Genomic DNA, 17,890 nt, shown 5'->3' with positions numbered 1-17,890 from the left:
GCCAGCAGTCAGCGGTCATTATCATGGTAATGTAAGTGGCATGCCTAAGCAACTGTCTATGGAATCTGGAAGAATCATGGTCCCATAGCATCTGTTTCCAAGTGAGTGAAGGCATGGTTCAGTAACTGGGGATGTGGCCTCAAGGACAAATAGACTACAGCAATGCTCTGTCCTCTGTCTTCCTTTGCTAAGTGGAAGTCACTCAATGGGCTGGTCCCACATCCAGGAACATTTCCCCTGTGCAAGTGCAGTGGTTTACCTGCAATATTCTTGGTGGATGAATACACTGTAGGTGTGCACAAGAAAGAACTGCTCAAGCTCTTGTCCCATAGAGGCGGTGCCCAATGTTGTCCATAGCAACACACATTGTGGCTCTGCGCAATTGAGTGTGTGAATGTAAAAACATTGTCACCAAAATGGAAGCCAAGGGTCTCCAAACAGAACAAATAGGATAGAAAGTACCTACACAAATGGGTTAATTATGCAAAAACGTAACAAAATAAAATAAAATGTTAAGGACCATCAAGCTACATGGTGCCCAACACTAAGAACATAATCAAAAAAGTGCATTCATTAAAAAAAAAAAAAATTCAAAGAACTAGAAATTCCCAAATATACATGTAAAAGTATAGAGTAGATTCTGTACCATATGCATTGTGTTTTTGGAACGAATTTTGTATTCCCATTCTCCCAATGGACATGTTGTATTATAACATAGAACATGGATAACTGACACAGATACATCTGTTTAAGGATAGGGGCAACCAAAAATTGATGCCCTAGCTTTCAGCAGGCTTTCAAAATGGTAAATAATTCTGTAAGTTCATTGCAACTAGATTTGGGCTGGATTTTGACTTTAAATACGTACCTTCCACAAAGCTGACACACTTTAGGTAAAATGTTAAGTGAATTCCCATATGTAGTGTTGAAAAATAAGCTTTAATCGTCTGCATGCAAAATTCTGGCATATTTAGAAGATGCTGATGTACAATATTAAGTTGTTCCTCCAGCAGGTCAACTACCCATGCACCTTCTGCAGAACTGAAGACAGATATATGCAGATAAAAATTTCCCACAATTCAAAAATCCTTAAAGATAAAGCAAAAACAAAGAGGTGGTCTAAACCTAATAAAGTGCAAAGTAAAACTTCAAACTACAGTACATGTTGAAGGCCAATCTCCCCCAAAAATAACAATGTTATTATAATATTGTATGCATAATTAGCTTTAACAGCAACTTACCGCCTCCATTCTTTCCACAGAGGTAAGGAAATCTCCAGACATTTCCTAGACCAATTGCATAACCAACACATGACATAAGGAAGTCAAATCTCCCTTTCCAGGTGTCTCTTTCAGGATCTTCATTTCTTTTCTTCTGCACTTTAACAACCAAGGTCTTGGGCTTATCATTTGTGATAGGAGCTTCACTGACCTCCGTGGAAATTTGTCCATCTGCCACCTTAGTTCCATTTGTTGCCATGTCTCTTGGTTTAGAATGGCAGTGCCTGGTACCCAGACGAGAGATTTCAGCACCAGTCCACGTGGACAGCAGCTTCGCGGCTCCTGGTGACTTCACTAGGGTTACAAAGGTCCTTGGAAAGTGCTATGTTGATTACTGCAGATGTATATCCCCAAATGGTTATGAGATTAAATGATGAGCTGCAAAAACATAAAAAGATTTATTGATTCACATTGTAACAACAAATTCTTTGAGAATGGCTAATCAGCTACTATCTATACAATACCTATACAATATTAACACAAATATAAATTATGATGGTACCAATGCTCAAATGATTATAATGGCACCATACTCCCCAAAATCAGGGTTTATTAGTACCAATCATGAAAAAAGTTACATTTTTTTTTCATTGTTAAATGTTAACAACTTTAATTAAGCACCACTCCAAAATAGCAGATCATTTGTATAGTTTACAGTACATTTACCCTTCCCTGTCCCTGTTAACATCAGGAAAAGTTTCAAATGATGCACCCTGATCTGTGATCGGACCTCTGTTATATTATATAACATATGTTGAATCCATGAAAGGCTATGTAATCCTCGACATGTAAGGAGAGCACAAAACAGGAAGTAGCCATGCAAGTTATCTGTTAATCTGGTTTGTTAGAAATCTATAGGTTCTTTTTACAGTAATATGGTATTCATGGGATCTTTAGGGAAGATGTTACCAAAAGAAGGCAAGCAGCCCTCTTAACCACTTATGGACTGGAAGGATTTGCCCCCTTAATGACCAGGCCATTTTTTGCGATTCGGCACTACGTTATTTTAACGGACCATTGCACATGCGATGCTGTACCAAAATAAAATTGATGTCCTTTTTTCCCCACAAATAGAGCTTTCTTTTTGGTGGTATTTGATTACCTGTGTGATTTTTATTTTTTGCGCTATAAACAAAAAAGAGGAACAATTCTGAAAAAAAATCCCCAAAAAAAAAATATTATTCGCATTCCGCTATATAACATTCCCAAAAAAAATTTAAAATCAAAAATGTTCATCCTTTTAGGCCAATTTGTATTCTGTTATATATTTTTTGTAAAAAAAATCGCTATAAGCGTATTTTTATTGGTTTGCCCAAAAGTTATCGCGTCTACAAACTTGGGGAAAGATTTATGTTATTTTTTTTATTTTTTTACTAGTAATAGCGGCGATCTGCGATTTTTAGTGGTATTGTGACGGACAGATCGGACCCCTAACTGACATTTTTGACACTTTTGGGAGGGTTAAAAATATGCACTGTTACTGTAATAATGACACTGGCAGGGACGGGGTTAACACAGTGGTGATCAAAGAGTTAATTGTGAGCCTAGGGGAGTGTTTTCTAACTGTGGGGGGAGGGACTTGTGAAATGATCGTAGAGAACTGTGATCCTATATAGAAGGATTACAGGCGCTCTTTGATCATTTCAGAGAGAACAATGGTCAGCTGTGTTTACAACAGCTGACCTTCCTTCTCTCTCAGCAGGGAGTGATCATGGGTGGCCGGCGGCTATTACGGCTGCCGGCCTCATGGATTGGCTTCCCCGCTGCCTAGTGGGGGCGGGAGTGCACCGCTGAGGGTGCAAGCTCGCCCCCAGCAACGCTCCAGCGAATTGACGTACCCGTACATCAATTCGTGCAGCCAAGCAATTCTGCTGCAGTATATATGCGGTGGACGGTCAGCAAGGGGGTAAATGAACCAACTGGAAATATTCATCTTTTATAACTATATATATGTATATATACACACAAATATATACACTGCTTAAAAAATTATAGTAACACTTTTTAAGTATAGCATCAAGTCAAGTAAACTCCTGGGATATTGATCTAGTCATTTAAGTAGCAGAGGGTGTTGTTAATCAGTTTCAGCTGCTTTGGTGTTAATGAAATAACAACAAGTGCACTAGATGGGCAACAAGGAGGCAACCTCCAAAACAGCAATGGTTTTACAGGTGAAGGTCACTGACATTTTATTTCCCTACTCATCTTTGAAAGACTGTTTTTCACTAGTTTTGCAATTGGCTAGGGTCAGTGCCAATACTGGTAGCATGAGGTGATACCTGGAACCCTTCAGAGGTTGCACAGGCAATCTAACTCCTTCAGGATGGCACATCAATACGTGCCATTGCCAGAAGGTCTCAAGAGCATGGAGGAAATTCCAGGTGACAGGAAATTACTCTAGGAGTGCTGGACAGGGCCACAAAATGTCCTTAACCCATCAGCAGGACAGGTATCTGCTCTGGAACAGGATGAGCACTGCCAGAGCCCTACAAAATGACCTCCAGCAGGTCACTGGTGTGAATGTCTCTGGCCAAACAATCAGAAACAGACATTGTGAGGGTGGCCTGAGGGCCCAACGTCCTCTAGTGGGCCCTGTGCTCACTGCCTGGCACTGTGGAGCTTGATTGGCATTTGCGATTGAACATCAGAATTGGCAAGTCCGCCATTGGCGCCCTGTGCTTTTCACAGATGAGAGTAGGTTCACCCTGAGCACATGTGACAGACGTGAAAGGGTCTGGAGAAGCCATGGAGAATGTTATGCTGCCTGTAACATCTTTCAGCATGACCGGTTTGGTGGAGCGTCAGTGATGTTCTGGGGAGGCAATACTATGGAGGGATGCAACGACCTCTACAGGCTAGACAATGGCACTCTCACTGTCATTAGGTATCGTGATGAAATCCTTGGACCCATTGTCAGACCCTACACTGGTGCAGTGGCTCCAGGGATATTTCTGGGGCACGACAATGTGTCATGCAGCCACTTCCTGGAGGATAAAAGAATTGATACCATTGAATGGCCCCCACGCTCTACTGACCTAAATCCTATCGAACAACTCTGGGACATTATTTTTTGGTCCATCCAATGCTGCCAGGTTGCACATCAGTCTGTTTAGGAGTTCAGTGATGCCTTGGTCCAGATCTGGGAGGAAATACCCCAGGACACCATCCATCATCTCATTAGGAACATCCCCAGACATTTTCAGGCATGCATACAAACATATGGGGGCCATACAAACTACTGAGTACCATTTTGGGTTGCCACAATGAAATTTCAGCAAAATGAACTACCCTGCTGCATCTTTTTTTTCACTTTGATTTTAGGGGTGCCTTTGAATTCAGACCTCTGTAGGTTGATAATTTTAATTTCCATCAAACGATGTGGCATCCTTTCCATCCTTAGATATCCAGCATAATGTTTTTCCCAATTTAAATCTTATGTGTTTTCAAAGTGCTCCTTTCATTTCTTTGAGCAGTGAATATTTATATACTACATTTTATGCATTCTTACTATTTTTGTGGTTTTCTATTTTTTACACACTTTGGGCAATATAAAAGGAAAATAGTAATATTCCTGCTAGTACATTTTCTCTTAATAAAAATCAGTACAAATATTGAAATAGAGCATATGTAGCCCTAGAACAGGTGAATTAACCTAGAATTTCATTAAGATCCTTTTCTTTAGTCACAAAACAAATCAAAACAACACTGTAATGGCATTTTACATAGAACTGTTGTTTAGATGATGAGATTCCAACATGGAAATTAAGACAGAAAAACACCTTAAATCTATTCTTTACTTTTAAAAAAAAGGTACTAAAAGAATAATACATTTCTTTTCTTAAAGCAATTTTTGGGTTTAAGTGTAACATTTCCGTGAGTTTAAAGTTTTACTAAAGTCAACATATTTTTCAAATTTTGTATATACCATAATTGGGGAGGGTCAACATTACTGTCATTTTTTGCCATTGGTTTTATTAAGGAGATAGCCCTTGTGTGCTTTATGACATTTCCAATGTAAATATGTTTCCATAGTGAAGAGCATCCCCCTTTGCACAGTTGCCACAGGACCAAGTGTTCCATTTCCTTTCTATTCCTGTTGTGGTAGCAACTAAAAATGTATCATTTACCCTCACTTCCATTTCAGGTGACATTGGTGATTAGGACAAATGGAGATTGAAAAGGGGTCAGAGACAGCAATAAAAACTTGACAATGGTTCTAATCCCTAATCAGTCTATCCAAACCTAAAAAACTTCTGACTTTAGTTATACTTTAAAAAATGGGAAAGGGTCTAGAAGAATTACTTATGGGCCATACACACTATAAGATTTTCTGAAGACTTTTTTCTTTAGACTTACCAAAACCATATAATATGAGGTCAAACCTCATTGCATTTGTATGCAATCTGGCAGGCCCTTGCACTACATAGAAAAGGTAAATCTGAAGGAAAAAGTCTTCAGAAAATCTTATAGTGTGTATGGCCCTTTAGTTGTGCACTAAGACAGAAGGTAGTAAATTAGGCTACACTTAAAGTGATTTTAAAGTCTAATTTTTTTTCTTTTAAAATAACAAAAATGTTATACTTACCTCCTATGTACAGTAGTTTTGCACAGGGCAGCCCGGATTCTCCTCTTCTCGGGTCCCTGGCTGGAGCTCCTGGCCTCTCTCTCTCTTATTGAGTGTCCCCACAGCAAGCAGCTTGCTATGGGGGTACCCGAGCCAAGCTGCAGCTCCATGTATCCATTCAGACACAGAGCTGATATTTGGCCCCACCCCCTCTCTCCTGATTGGCTAACTGAGCCAAGGGCACCACTGCTGTTTCTCAACGAATCAGGAGAGAGAGTCCCGGACAGCTGAAGCATTCATGGACATCGTTGGATAGAGAGGGGGCTCAAGTATTAGGGGGGCTGCTGCACACAGAAGGCTTTTTTATATTAATTCATAGAATGTATTAAGTTAAAAAAAACTTCTGACCTTACAACTCCTTTAACTCCTCCAAATTCATATATTTTTTCCCAGGCACTGGACCTGAGAAAGAACTTGATTCCCCTCAGCTCCAGGCTAGGCTGTAGTGGGCCTTTGTTCAAAAACATTTGCCTGATGCTGAGTCAAAGCTGGAGTCAATATATTACGATTCTCTTGCAGTAGGGATACAAGGCAATATGCCTAGTTTGGCATGGGCAGCTTTTTAATTTTTTATTACAAACCATATTGGATCCAAACCTATCAAACAGGAAAATTAGAGTTATGAAGGTCACATCGACATCGCTAACCACAGGATCATGGAAAACACAATTCTGGTTATGTACTATTTATCCTTTACTCAAGCACACCCATTGCACTGTCTACTAATGTGTAGACAACTGAGGCACTCAAAAACAAGAGCAAATCAATTAGAGCTAACATAAATCACATGTCAAACAATCCAGAATGATTATTATTTCTGAGCTATGACCCATGGTGAATTTAAGCTATTAAAGCTTTTATTTTATTGAACAAGCAGCAACAACCCCAAGGATCCCCCCTCCTGTGGTGCTCTTATCCCTTGCTGAATCACGCCTACAAAGACTTGCATACAGCGAGGAAATGTTGAAGGTGGAAATTAAATCTGACATTGCTAGATATCTCACATTGCTAACATAATTTTCAGCAAAATTGGTAGACAACATATTTAATTAAACTCCTACGGTTTTTATCGGCTAGAATAATCACATGCTGTGAAAGAATGTGAGCAGTATTTATCAAACAGTTTTTGGGCATGAACGTCTCCTATTAAAATATTCATTTGATTAATTTGATTGAGGTGTGAACAGCAAAAATCAAATTTGGGTGAGTGACAATGCCAATGTCAAAATGAGCTCTAAATGGACATTGTGGAGTTGATTTACTAAAACTGGAGGATGTAAAATCTGGTGCATCTCTGCAGAGAAACCATTGGCCTTCCTGCACATCTGCATGTTTTTGCACTCACCAATTTAAGTAAATCAACCCCTGTGTGTCTAGCTGATGGGTAGAGCTAAGGCTATTTTACATATTTTAGTCTTGGAAAATATATCACTTTTAGTGTGTGTATCTTTAAAGAGATTGTATACCCCCCCCCCCCCCTGTACTGTTTGTACCTATAGGTAAGCCTATAATAAGGCTTACCAAAAGGTACTGTAAATATCTCCTAAACATGTACCGTTTAGGAGATATTTACATTGCATGCAGCCAATGATGTCATCGGCACATGCACTCTGAAGGAACGGCCGATCGTGCCATTTCTTCAGAGCCCTGTGCCATGACATCATGCGGCTCTGTCCAGTAGCTCAGCTGGAGTCCGCAGACCTAGTAGAAGACGGGTGAAGATGGATGTGGCCTCCAGCGGGGACGACACAGGCTTCGTTTGCAGGTAAGTGTCACATGATATGCTACTATGCGCATTAGCAATTACTTTGCAGGTAACCAAAAAGAAAAAAGAATATCAGGCTTTACTTCCTCTTTACCTGTTCCTCTTCATTCCTACCAGAGTCAGTTATAGCTTATTCCACCCATAATCCAGAATGTCCCCTGAATTCTTCAAATTTCAGCAAAACACTAACAATGCTTGTGCTCTGTGTACACTTTACCCTTCAATGTAAGGTCTGCCCACAGCCGATCAGGATTGTGCTGTGCAGAATTTTGAAGACTTCACGGGAAAGATCCTATATGCCTACGAGGAAGATCTGACAGGAGCCTAGTAATAATAGGTTTAAATGATGACCAAGCTGCTGGCAGACAGAAGGAGAGTAGTAAAAAATAAGTGCACTTAAATGGTAGCTATCTTTTTAAGGCCTACTAAAACATTAGTTTTGGTTGTGTACCTTTGGAATTAATCACTGGCTGCATTTTTTTTTTTTTTTTGGCTTTTAGATCACTCACTGTGAGATATCGCTATAGTAGTGCTCCTCTGTCTCCTTGCAAAAAGGCACTACATCCATCCGGTGTTCTAAAGATTATTTTTCTAATAGCCACTGTTTCATTTATCCATACACAACACAAGCTTAATGTTATATCAGATTCCGAGAACCTAAACTAAGTCAAGATGCTATCTTTCCAGAAATAAACACTTGGGACCGAATAAATGTTTGCTGTCAGCCTGTCATGAATGTTACTCCTATCATGGGGTCAACAAAACCTTATGGATATAAATCAGAATACTTAGGATTTCCAGCTCTGAGATTCATATTGGCTTCCTGTGTGCTAATTGACACCTTAAAATTGATTCATGAATGTATGCATGTGTGACAATGTCCACTTGTATTATCTAACAAAGCAGCAGTGTGCAATGCCTTCACTGTACAATTTCCACTTTCTGGTTATAGGGTGTAGTCACGCTTGTAACGATAATGAGGTCTGACAAACCCCAAACTGTGTGGAGGGAATAGGAAAGTCATACCAACCACAGTGCCACCCTGATTTCTCCATAATTTAGTCAGTGACAAAATTGTCAGGTTTAAATCTTTTGTCTGTGGTGGGCAGCAAGAGAAGGTGACATACTGTATTTTTTAGAATCTCCAATGGAAGACAGCTTATCCTAAGACACAGACTGAAGAAAGTTGATTGGAAAGAAGAAGCTAGCAGCAAAGCTGGAATTCAAAAACCTCCATTAGCCAGGATCCTCAAAAGGCTCCTCTTGCAGCCCTGTCATAAATAGTTGGCCATAAAATTGTTTAAAGTAAATATACATTCTGAGTCTGCTTTGACTACTAGAGCCAAACTCTATTCATATTCCATAATTCTTACTGTAATGGGGTCACCTTTATAAAAAAGTGGTTACAATAAATGCGTGGGAGGATGCCAATCAGTAAGACAGAAAACATGCCTGTATTATAAAGTTCAGAAGGCAGATGGGACACATTCACTCTCCTGATTCATGATATACATATATTTGGTGTCCAACAAATCGTAATTTCATTCTTTGAAATAATATGTTAGTTGCTTGATTATAAAACTTTGTCTGTTGGAAAAATTGATATATTATAAAGAGTTGTCAGTAAGGTGTCCACTGACATATAATAAAACACTTTCCAGCTCCTTCAACATACCATTCAGGCCCGTTGATTGAGTGTGATGATTCTGTAACTCCTTCTTCAGTGACAAAAAATGGCTGCATTTGCAGGTCTGCAATTCTTGTTTCACATTGAAACTACGTTGGATGCAGATAGAGTCATTTTCTGTGAGCCAGTGATTCTGATACATTACTCTGCAAGCAAATTGGACTGCAGAAACCAAAGACTAGGCACATTTTGCTAAGTTTTTTTATATTTTTAATTCCATTTGTTTTACTAATGCTTTTTGTCAGTTTTGTAGCATCTTTTTGGTAAATATTTCTTTCACCATTTATTTATTTCCATAAAACTATATTAAAAATCATTACGCTGAATCTCTGATTGCTCTATTCAGAAATGTAAAAACTTTTGCCTCTTTGAAAAAAGCTACTGTGTTGTAAACTCTGTTCTATTACTGTCTGGATGCGAAAGTGAGTGATGCAGACATTTTCTTTAAAAGCTTTTACCTGCAACAGAAAATGCAGTGAACAATGCATGTTTCTCTTAAAACACGTGATGATTGCAGTGTGTGTAAAAGGATAACTGTAAAGTTACCTGGCCCAGTGACAATCACCCTTAGCTTGTTGGTGCTTAGATTGTTGTCCCAGAACTGGAAAATCTGTGCACGGATTAAAGCTAATCGTGTAATAACTCACATTCTGGTTGTAGCCATGGGACCTGAGAGTGTTATAATCACAGTAGACCTCTACTTGCATGCACAATGGAATATCTGGACCTCAGGGGTCTATAATCATGTGACCATGAGCTGTGCTACAATACAACAAAGTCATATGGTCTAGCCATAGGTGTGCGCAGGGGGTTTGTCAGGTGTGCCTGGGATCCCCCCGGCTAACCGCCCCCCCCCCCTGCAGTGCTGTTAGCTTTTCTCCTCTCCCCTCAGCTGCTGTGGGAGATGTTTCAGGATGGACAGTGGGGGGGAAGGGCTAATCAATATGTAATTTACCCGCCCCTTGTTATTTCCAAATGAACACAGTGAACAAACTCACTGTGTTCATTCATAACTGAAGCATAGTAAATTGTGTTTGCTATGCTTCCATTTACGAATAAACAGGAAGCTGCTAAGCACAGAGCACTTCCCATTCATTCACTGTCCAGTGCAGTTGAGGCTGCAGAGAAAGGCATGTGTGTTTGAGCTTTGGGGTGCACACACCTATGGGTCTAGCTCTGTGCAAGTGTCCATTGTTGCCTACTGGAAACGTTCACATTTATGTTATGTCTTGTCTTGAAGATTCACAGACATACCTGGATGGGCCGGCAGAGTAGAAACATCCTTAAACTATACAAATGTATTATACTCTGCTTTGTTATAGATTGCTAACTGAGCCAAAAAAAGTGTATACTGTTGGAATTCTACATTAGCTACCTTAAACACAGTGAGTAAAAACTCTAGTTCTTACCACCCTTCTGGGATAAATAACATATACTTAAAGCATATCTAAACCCCCAAAAAAACACATTTACTATATTACAGCTGATCAGCTCAAAGATGTAGTGGCTGCATTCATCTTCTTTTTCTAGGCTACTTTTTCTTTAGTTTCACCTGATCCAGCCAGTTACACACTTCCTGTCCAAGGGTGACCATGACTAATCACTGTAATGAAGGAACAACATTGTCACCCTGGATTGTTGCTCCTGATTTAGACTACATAAACCTACCACTTTCTCCCCATCTCTTCAACATGGGGGATATTTTATATTGTCCACATAGGTCTACTTGGCAGATAACCTTGCTTTTCATTTCTATGAAGCATGGGCAGGGTGCACAGGGAATAAGGAGCTGTTTCTGCTGAGAGTGTTTTGTTTTGTTTTTTTGCTCTGACATGCACCTCAGGGCATTTTTTTATTTTTTTTTACTATGTTCCTACTTTGCTTAAGCCCAATTACATCACATCCCAACAACTATTAGGCTAACTTTGAAATCAATAATGAGATTTAGGAAATTTTGTCTGGAAAAAGGACCCAATGGCACCGCATCCAAATTGAGGAAATAGGAAAAACTCAACCACCCATAGATTTGGAGGAGGAAGAGAAAGTTGGGTTGGGGTTATTTTTAGGTTCCAATAAACAGATACATGATTAAAATATACAAAAGTTATTGTAAAATTTATTTAAAATGATAAAACAAAAAATTAAAAGACAAACAATAAACATACAATATTAAAATCAATTTCTGAGCTGCCTATATACTCAATTCATAAAACATGTGTATTGATATCACAGAGTAGCAATCCCAACATGTTTCACCAAAACGGTTTCCTCAGGGGATAATTTCTGAGCTATTTCTACAATAAGAGACATACATATAAGTAACAATATCAATTTACATTCTATCATATATGTCTTTCAATATAATATACATATATGCAATCGTTAAGTATACAAAAATAATAAAAAAAGGAATTATAATAATTCAGTTCAAAAATAATAAAGAGAGAAAAAATTCAATTTTTTGTTTTTTCATGTTAAATCAATTTAACAATAAATTTTGTATATTTTAATAATTTAACTGTTTATTGGCACCCGAAAAATCCCCAACCCATCTTTCTCCCCTAAATCTATGGGTGGTTGAGTTTTTCCTATTTCAATGATGAGATTGTCATCACTATTAGAGCTTATCACCTACATTCATCCTTTGAAAAAAAAAGTGTAGTCAGAACCACCTAATGAACCCATTGCTTTCAGCGCAGACTCTCCAATCATTGATGTTTTTCTTTGGGAGGCTACAGAGCCCTTCACTTTATCAAACTAGGTAGTAAACATTTGTTTAATCACACATCACAAAATAAAGGATAACCATGATTCCCAACCCAAATACCATGCTTTCTTTTCAAAATGAAAACATGTAACAGTCCAAAGCTTGAGGATTACAGCAAGCTGATCTTACAAAATCACAGAAATTACTTTCTCTTGAAAATAACAAAGTCTTATTTATTATTATTTTAAATCAGCTAGGTATCTTTTAAAGCTAGGTACCTTCCAAGCTAAATGCTGCTTTTAATCATAAAAATATGTAATAAATATAAAGTTTGCCAAAATTTGCCTTGAAATGAACGTATAACATAAATATACTGTATATTATTAAAATACACAGATTTTTCAATACAATTTTTATAGTAATAGAGAATCATATGACCCTGCCGATGGCATTCTTGCTAATGTCTGAATTTGCCTGCCTGCAGCCAGTGTGTATGTTCTCTCTCTCCTTTTGCTTGGATGTCCTTCCACAGTCAAAAATCATACTGGTAATCGGTTGACTGGCATCTGACCTAATTGTATCTTGGGAGAATTTCCTGTTCTGCTATAGCTGCTGAGAAAGCAGAAGGGTTAAGAGTAGAGTTAGCAATTTGCTCTGTTAACAACCGGTCTTTAATGTGGGGAGTAGCTTGGAAAGGGACAAAGAATTAACATTCATAGGATTAGTGGGCACTGGGCATACCTTGTGTGTTTCTTGTGTTTCTAAGTGATACATCCACTTATTGGGACAAACAAATGTATTTGAAGAAGAGGGCAAGTCCCTAGAAATGCGTCATGCACACCCCCTCTCCTGACATCCACCAGGCATTTTGACAGCTGTCATCCTCGTGTGCAGCCTAGAACACCTGCTGCCAATGCCCATACTTGGAGTTGGCTGACTGCCTGTCATCCTCAGTTGATTCTGGCAGAAAGGTCCTTGTTTAGGCACTTCCTGTTATAGGATTTTTTGCTCCGTCCCTATTTCCCAATCACTCTTCTGCATTGGTATTTTGTCTCATTCGCTTCCAGTGGGGGTTATAAGTGGATGTCCTTACAAACATAATAGGCAAAGGCACGTCACTATCAGAAAACCAACTAAAACTTGGTATAGACTAGCAGAATTATGTTCAACATTTTTTATTGTAAGAATGTTATAATAATGCTCATTCTTTTTACCAATCAATAGTGATATGAAAATTTGAAGGCGCTGGATGAAAAATTGTTATCAAATGTACAAATTTCTAAAAGTGAATATGGTTTTCGTTCATTAATTCCAAAATCAAATGTTAAAGGAAAAAAAGATCTTGAACTATTTTGAAACCATATTCAAATATTCAGAGATATTCTACTAGTTTAGACCCAGCTTTAGACCAATGATGTTTAGTCAATGAGAACATGCAGATGCATGCACACAGAAAGTGGATGAAAAAGGCTAGAGGAAGTTGGATGCTCTTAGATACAAAGAAAAAGGATGAAATAAGATGAAAACTGTATTTTTTTTAAGATTTACACGGGCTTTCTGATCAGGTCCGCCTGTCAGTTTTTCAGGCGGACCTGATCGGATGCTCAATGTACCTCTATGGAGCAGCGGATGTCAGTGGTGACATGTCTTCTGACATCCGTTGCTCTCCGACCCAATGTGATCTGTGAATTCCAGATAAATGGAAACCCTTTTTTTCCATCCATCTGGAGGATCAGGTTGGATAAAAACAGACAGGCTGTCCGTTTTCATCCGATCTACCATAGAGGAGAGCAGGGATCTGACAGCTCTATCTCTGCAAAGTAAGTAGAGATGGAGCTGTCATCCGTCTGCTCAGCGGGGATTGGCGGATCGATCCCTGCTGAGCAAAACGGAGTCCGTCAGGTGGAAAGCCCATGTGAAAGGACCTTAATTCAGTTAGGGTTAAGATATAGTTTATCTAGCAATTCAGATGCTAATAGATTCCAAATTCAGAAACCAACAAGCAAAACACCTACAGAGGAACTATAATTTAATGTTATCATATAGAAGTATTTACAGTCTCACCAAGATGTATTAAAAAAATGTTTTTTATGTTATCCTATTTGTCCATGCATACATGGATGTTTTTTTAAATTGATCAGCAAGGGAGTACTAGGCTGTTGTCTGAATGACCTAAAATCGTGTTCAAGAGCAGTTCTTCTGACCACAAAAAAACCGAATGCTGAAAAATGTGCATAAAAGCTCATAAACATGCTTTTATCATCGTTCAGCGTTTTTTCCATTGAAGAGATGAATGTAAGCTTGTGCAATTTTACAAAAATTACCAAAAATGCTAACGCTGAAAAATGTGCATAAATGCAATTAAAGAAACGCTGTTAAAAGCGCATTTTTAAAGCAGCAGTTTCCTGCCAGCAATCCAGCGTCCAGAAATACTTTTTTTGGACATCCTGTGTGCATGGAGCCTAACTAATATATTTGCAGGAGAGCTTGCTCTGTTGAGAAAAAAAAAATTACTGTCTGGATCACCAGATGAAAATAAAAGAAAGAAAGCCTAAAAAAAAAGGAAACAAATGCAGCTATCACAACTTAGAATTGATAAGCTGAAACTTAATACTGTAAATGTTTGCTTTTGGGTTTAATACCACTTTAAGTGGTTTATTTGTCCTTCTTATAGTCTATGTTATGCTCTGTGGACCAATATTGCTTGAAGAACAAATTGTACTTACAGACATCAACAATGAAACTTCTGTCTAGTAAAATACTGCCACTTTTCTGCTATGCATAAACTATTCTGACTTAAAAGGGCACTTTTATTGCTATACTTGTCTCCAGCTCCAGTCAAGCATGTTCTTCACTGTCAAAAGCAATAATACTCAGATTCAGACCTAAAATGAATAAAATTGACAAAATCCCAACTCTAATATTAATGCCACCTGGCCAGTGATTAATAATTATGATGATTTTTATCACGACTTTTAAAAAATCTAATTTAATTTAATCTGGTTTTAATTTTTCCAGTGCTTTTTTTAAAGGGCAGATACATTTTCTATGACCAACACTTCCACATTACATCCAGTTCTGGCAGTTTTCAGAAGAAGAATGTCCACCAAACCTATATACATGGTATATACCTTGGAACCTGGGATCCTTATGGAAAAGTGGCTGGTGGAAAATAATGTATGTTCCTTGTTCCTGGCAACCAGTGTTTCATATTGTTATGCTATTCTGCACATGAAAATACATTGTAAACACATTTGAGCACCTAAATGGTTTCCATGGCTTATAAGAAATTCAGAGACTTCCCTTCCCTTGTGTTTCAACATATACTTTATTTACTCCAAAATTACTCTACTTTTATATTATCTTACCCTTTATATGATTTGCTGGTATTGTAAATGGATTAAAAATAACAAAAAACAAAACTCTTCTAATTGCCCTATATCAACTGTTTGGGGTAGATTTACTTAAAGAGTAGTGAAAAAAAGGACAGAAAAAAATATCAGGAGAAAAAGAAAAATGTAATCTCCAGAACTACTATATGAGACCTACACTAAGTATGTTCCTTAGCTTAGTGAGGGCATGGGAGATAATTGGCTGTCAAAAACTGAACCCTTGCCCAAGACTATATGAACAGTATACTGTATATTGGACTTCTTTCTGTTGCTAATGTGCATACACCACATAGTAGGAGCTCTGTATTTTGTAGGGAAAGAAAGTCACACATCACAGCAAAACTCTGTAAGGAGGCGTATTACAGCCTCATCCAGGGCTTCAACCAGGCCACATCCCCCAACACATTTCACACTGCCCTTGGAGCTTGATCATAGGAGGCTCCCCATGAATAAGCCTTGGCGATGGGTGAAATGTGTTGGGAGCATGGATGGAACTCAGGCAGTGGCTGTCATACACCTTCTTACAGGGTTTTGCTGTGATGAGCGACTTTTAGGATTTTCCCTACTAGATGTTTTGAGCTGGGACTAGCTCTGTCCTTGTCGGGAACTCCTAGCAGGTTGTCATGAAAGAGGACCTGGTGGAGCCTTGAAAGGCACCTGTCATTTTTGTTGTGAGTCACAGAAGCTCTATATTATCACATACGCAGGGCAAGCAAGTGTCTAATTGTAGCCTATAATTATGTTACATTATAGGGATCACAAGTGAGAGAGATTAATCTTCAACAGTATAAAAACAACAGTTAACTAGGAAAATGAAATATCTCAATTATTACAGGAACAGGGCCTTTTCATTTAGAAGAACCAGAACATTGTAATTATACATACAGTAAATGTGCATATTGTCTTTCTAGAACTGTGTACCGACTAGAAAGTTCAGTACATACAGAGAAAGTATATGGTATTAGAGCTATATAGCTATAGAGCATCTGTGCTGCTTCTTGGGTAGTAGGTCAAATTTCTCACATGTGAGAGTGGTTCCATATGTTAAAGGGATATCTGTATATCTAACTGATGGGGCATAAATCCCCATGGGAAGTTAGCAGAGCAGATATCCAAAAGTCAAGTCAAACAGCCTTGCTTATCCTAACGGCTCTATTCCCTATTCATTTTAAATGCATTCCAGAGAACTAAAACTTTGACTATCAATGCAGTAGTGTAATTACCATAAAGTACAAGCTCTAAAACATATATTAAAAACTACATATAAACAGAAGATCAATTGAAAACAAATGCATAGATGGAATGACCCCATTGGGCGCCATTGCAGCAATGGCAACTACATGCATGGAGGGACCGTGATCCTTTCACAGTGGTCTAGCTGGTGATCCAAAGCAAACTTGGAGCCACTGCAAGAGATCTATTCAAAGAAGCTGATGCTACAGCTTGTCCAGGAAATTTTCGTAGTCCCTGAACATTACCATTTGTTGATTAAATCAGACCTGAAGTTGAAATGGGAAACCCCATTGATATGGGATGTCCATGTCTCTTAGGGATTTAAATAGAGGTTTAACTGCCACAGCCTGTCTAGACAAATCTGGTATTAGGAAAATGTGTGCTCAATCAAAATCAATAGACTGCTGTTGTCACCATCATGCCAAACTGAAAAATAATATAATCTCCTGCACTCCCTCAAAAAATGTGTGTGCGTATGAAACAGCTGCCATAAAATGCCATTAACCACTTCTGTACCGGAAGGTCTTACCCCTTAATGACTAGGCCATTTTTTGCGATACGGCACTGCGTTATTTTAACTGACAATTGTGCGGTCGTGCAACTCTGTACCCAAATAAAATTGATGTCCTTTTTTCCCACAAATAGAGCTGTATTTGGAGGTATTTGATCACCTTGATCTTGCACTATAAACAAAAAAAAAAGTGACAATTCTGAAAAAAATATATATTTTTTACTTTTCTGCTATAAAACATTCCCAGTAAAAAAAAAAAAAAAAAGTAAAAATCTAATATTTTTAATCATTTTGGGCCAATATGTATTCTGCTACATATTTTTGGTAAAAAAATCTCAATAAGTGTATATTGATTGGTTTGCGCAAAAGTTATCGCGTCTACAAACTAGGGGAAAGATTCTAATAATTTTCAATTGTTTTTGTTTTTTTTTGTTTTTTATATTAGCAATGGCGGCGATCAGCAATTTTTAGCGGGACTGCGACATTGCGGCAGAAAGATCGGACACCTAACTGACATTTTTGAGACTTTTGGGGGGACCAGTGACATTACTACAGTTATCAGTGCTAAAACTATGCACTGTTACTGTACTAATGACACTGGCAGGGAAGGGGTTAACACCAGGGAGGCTCAAATTGGTAAATGTGCTTTCTAACTGTGTGGGGGATGGACTTGCTGGATTAAAACAGAGAC

General features: G+C 38.4%; 1 protein-coding gene across 1 annotated transcript in view; it reads right to left on the bottom strand.

Annotated features, from left to right (window-relative positions):
* The window catches only part of SLC6A1 (solute carrier family 6 member 1), a 250,407-nt gene that overhangs the window by 137,300 nt on the left and 95,217 nt on the right, over positions 1-17,890 (bottom strand). The window contains exon 2 of the mRNA XM_082266530.1: positions 1,242-1,658. Within this exon, the coding sequence (XP_082122656.1) occupies positions 1,242-1,479 (238 nt within the window). The 5' untranslated portion in view covers positions 1,480-1,658. The remainder of the gene's footprint in view (positions 1-1,241; positions 1,659-17,890) is intronic.

Source organism: Pelophylax lessonae (assembly GCF_965119305.1).
Source record: "Pelophylax lessonae genome assembly, chromosome: 8".
Taxonomy (NCBI): Eukaryota; Metazoa; Chordata; class Amphibia; order Anura; family Ranidae; genus Pelophylax; species Pelophylax lessonae.
The sequence above is the reverse complement of the archived record's forward strand: the minus strand, read 5'-3'. Positions and strand labels throughout refer to the sequence as shown.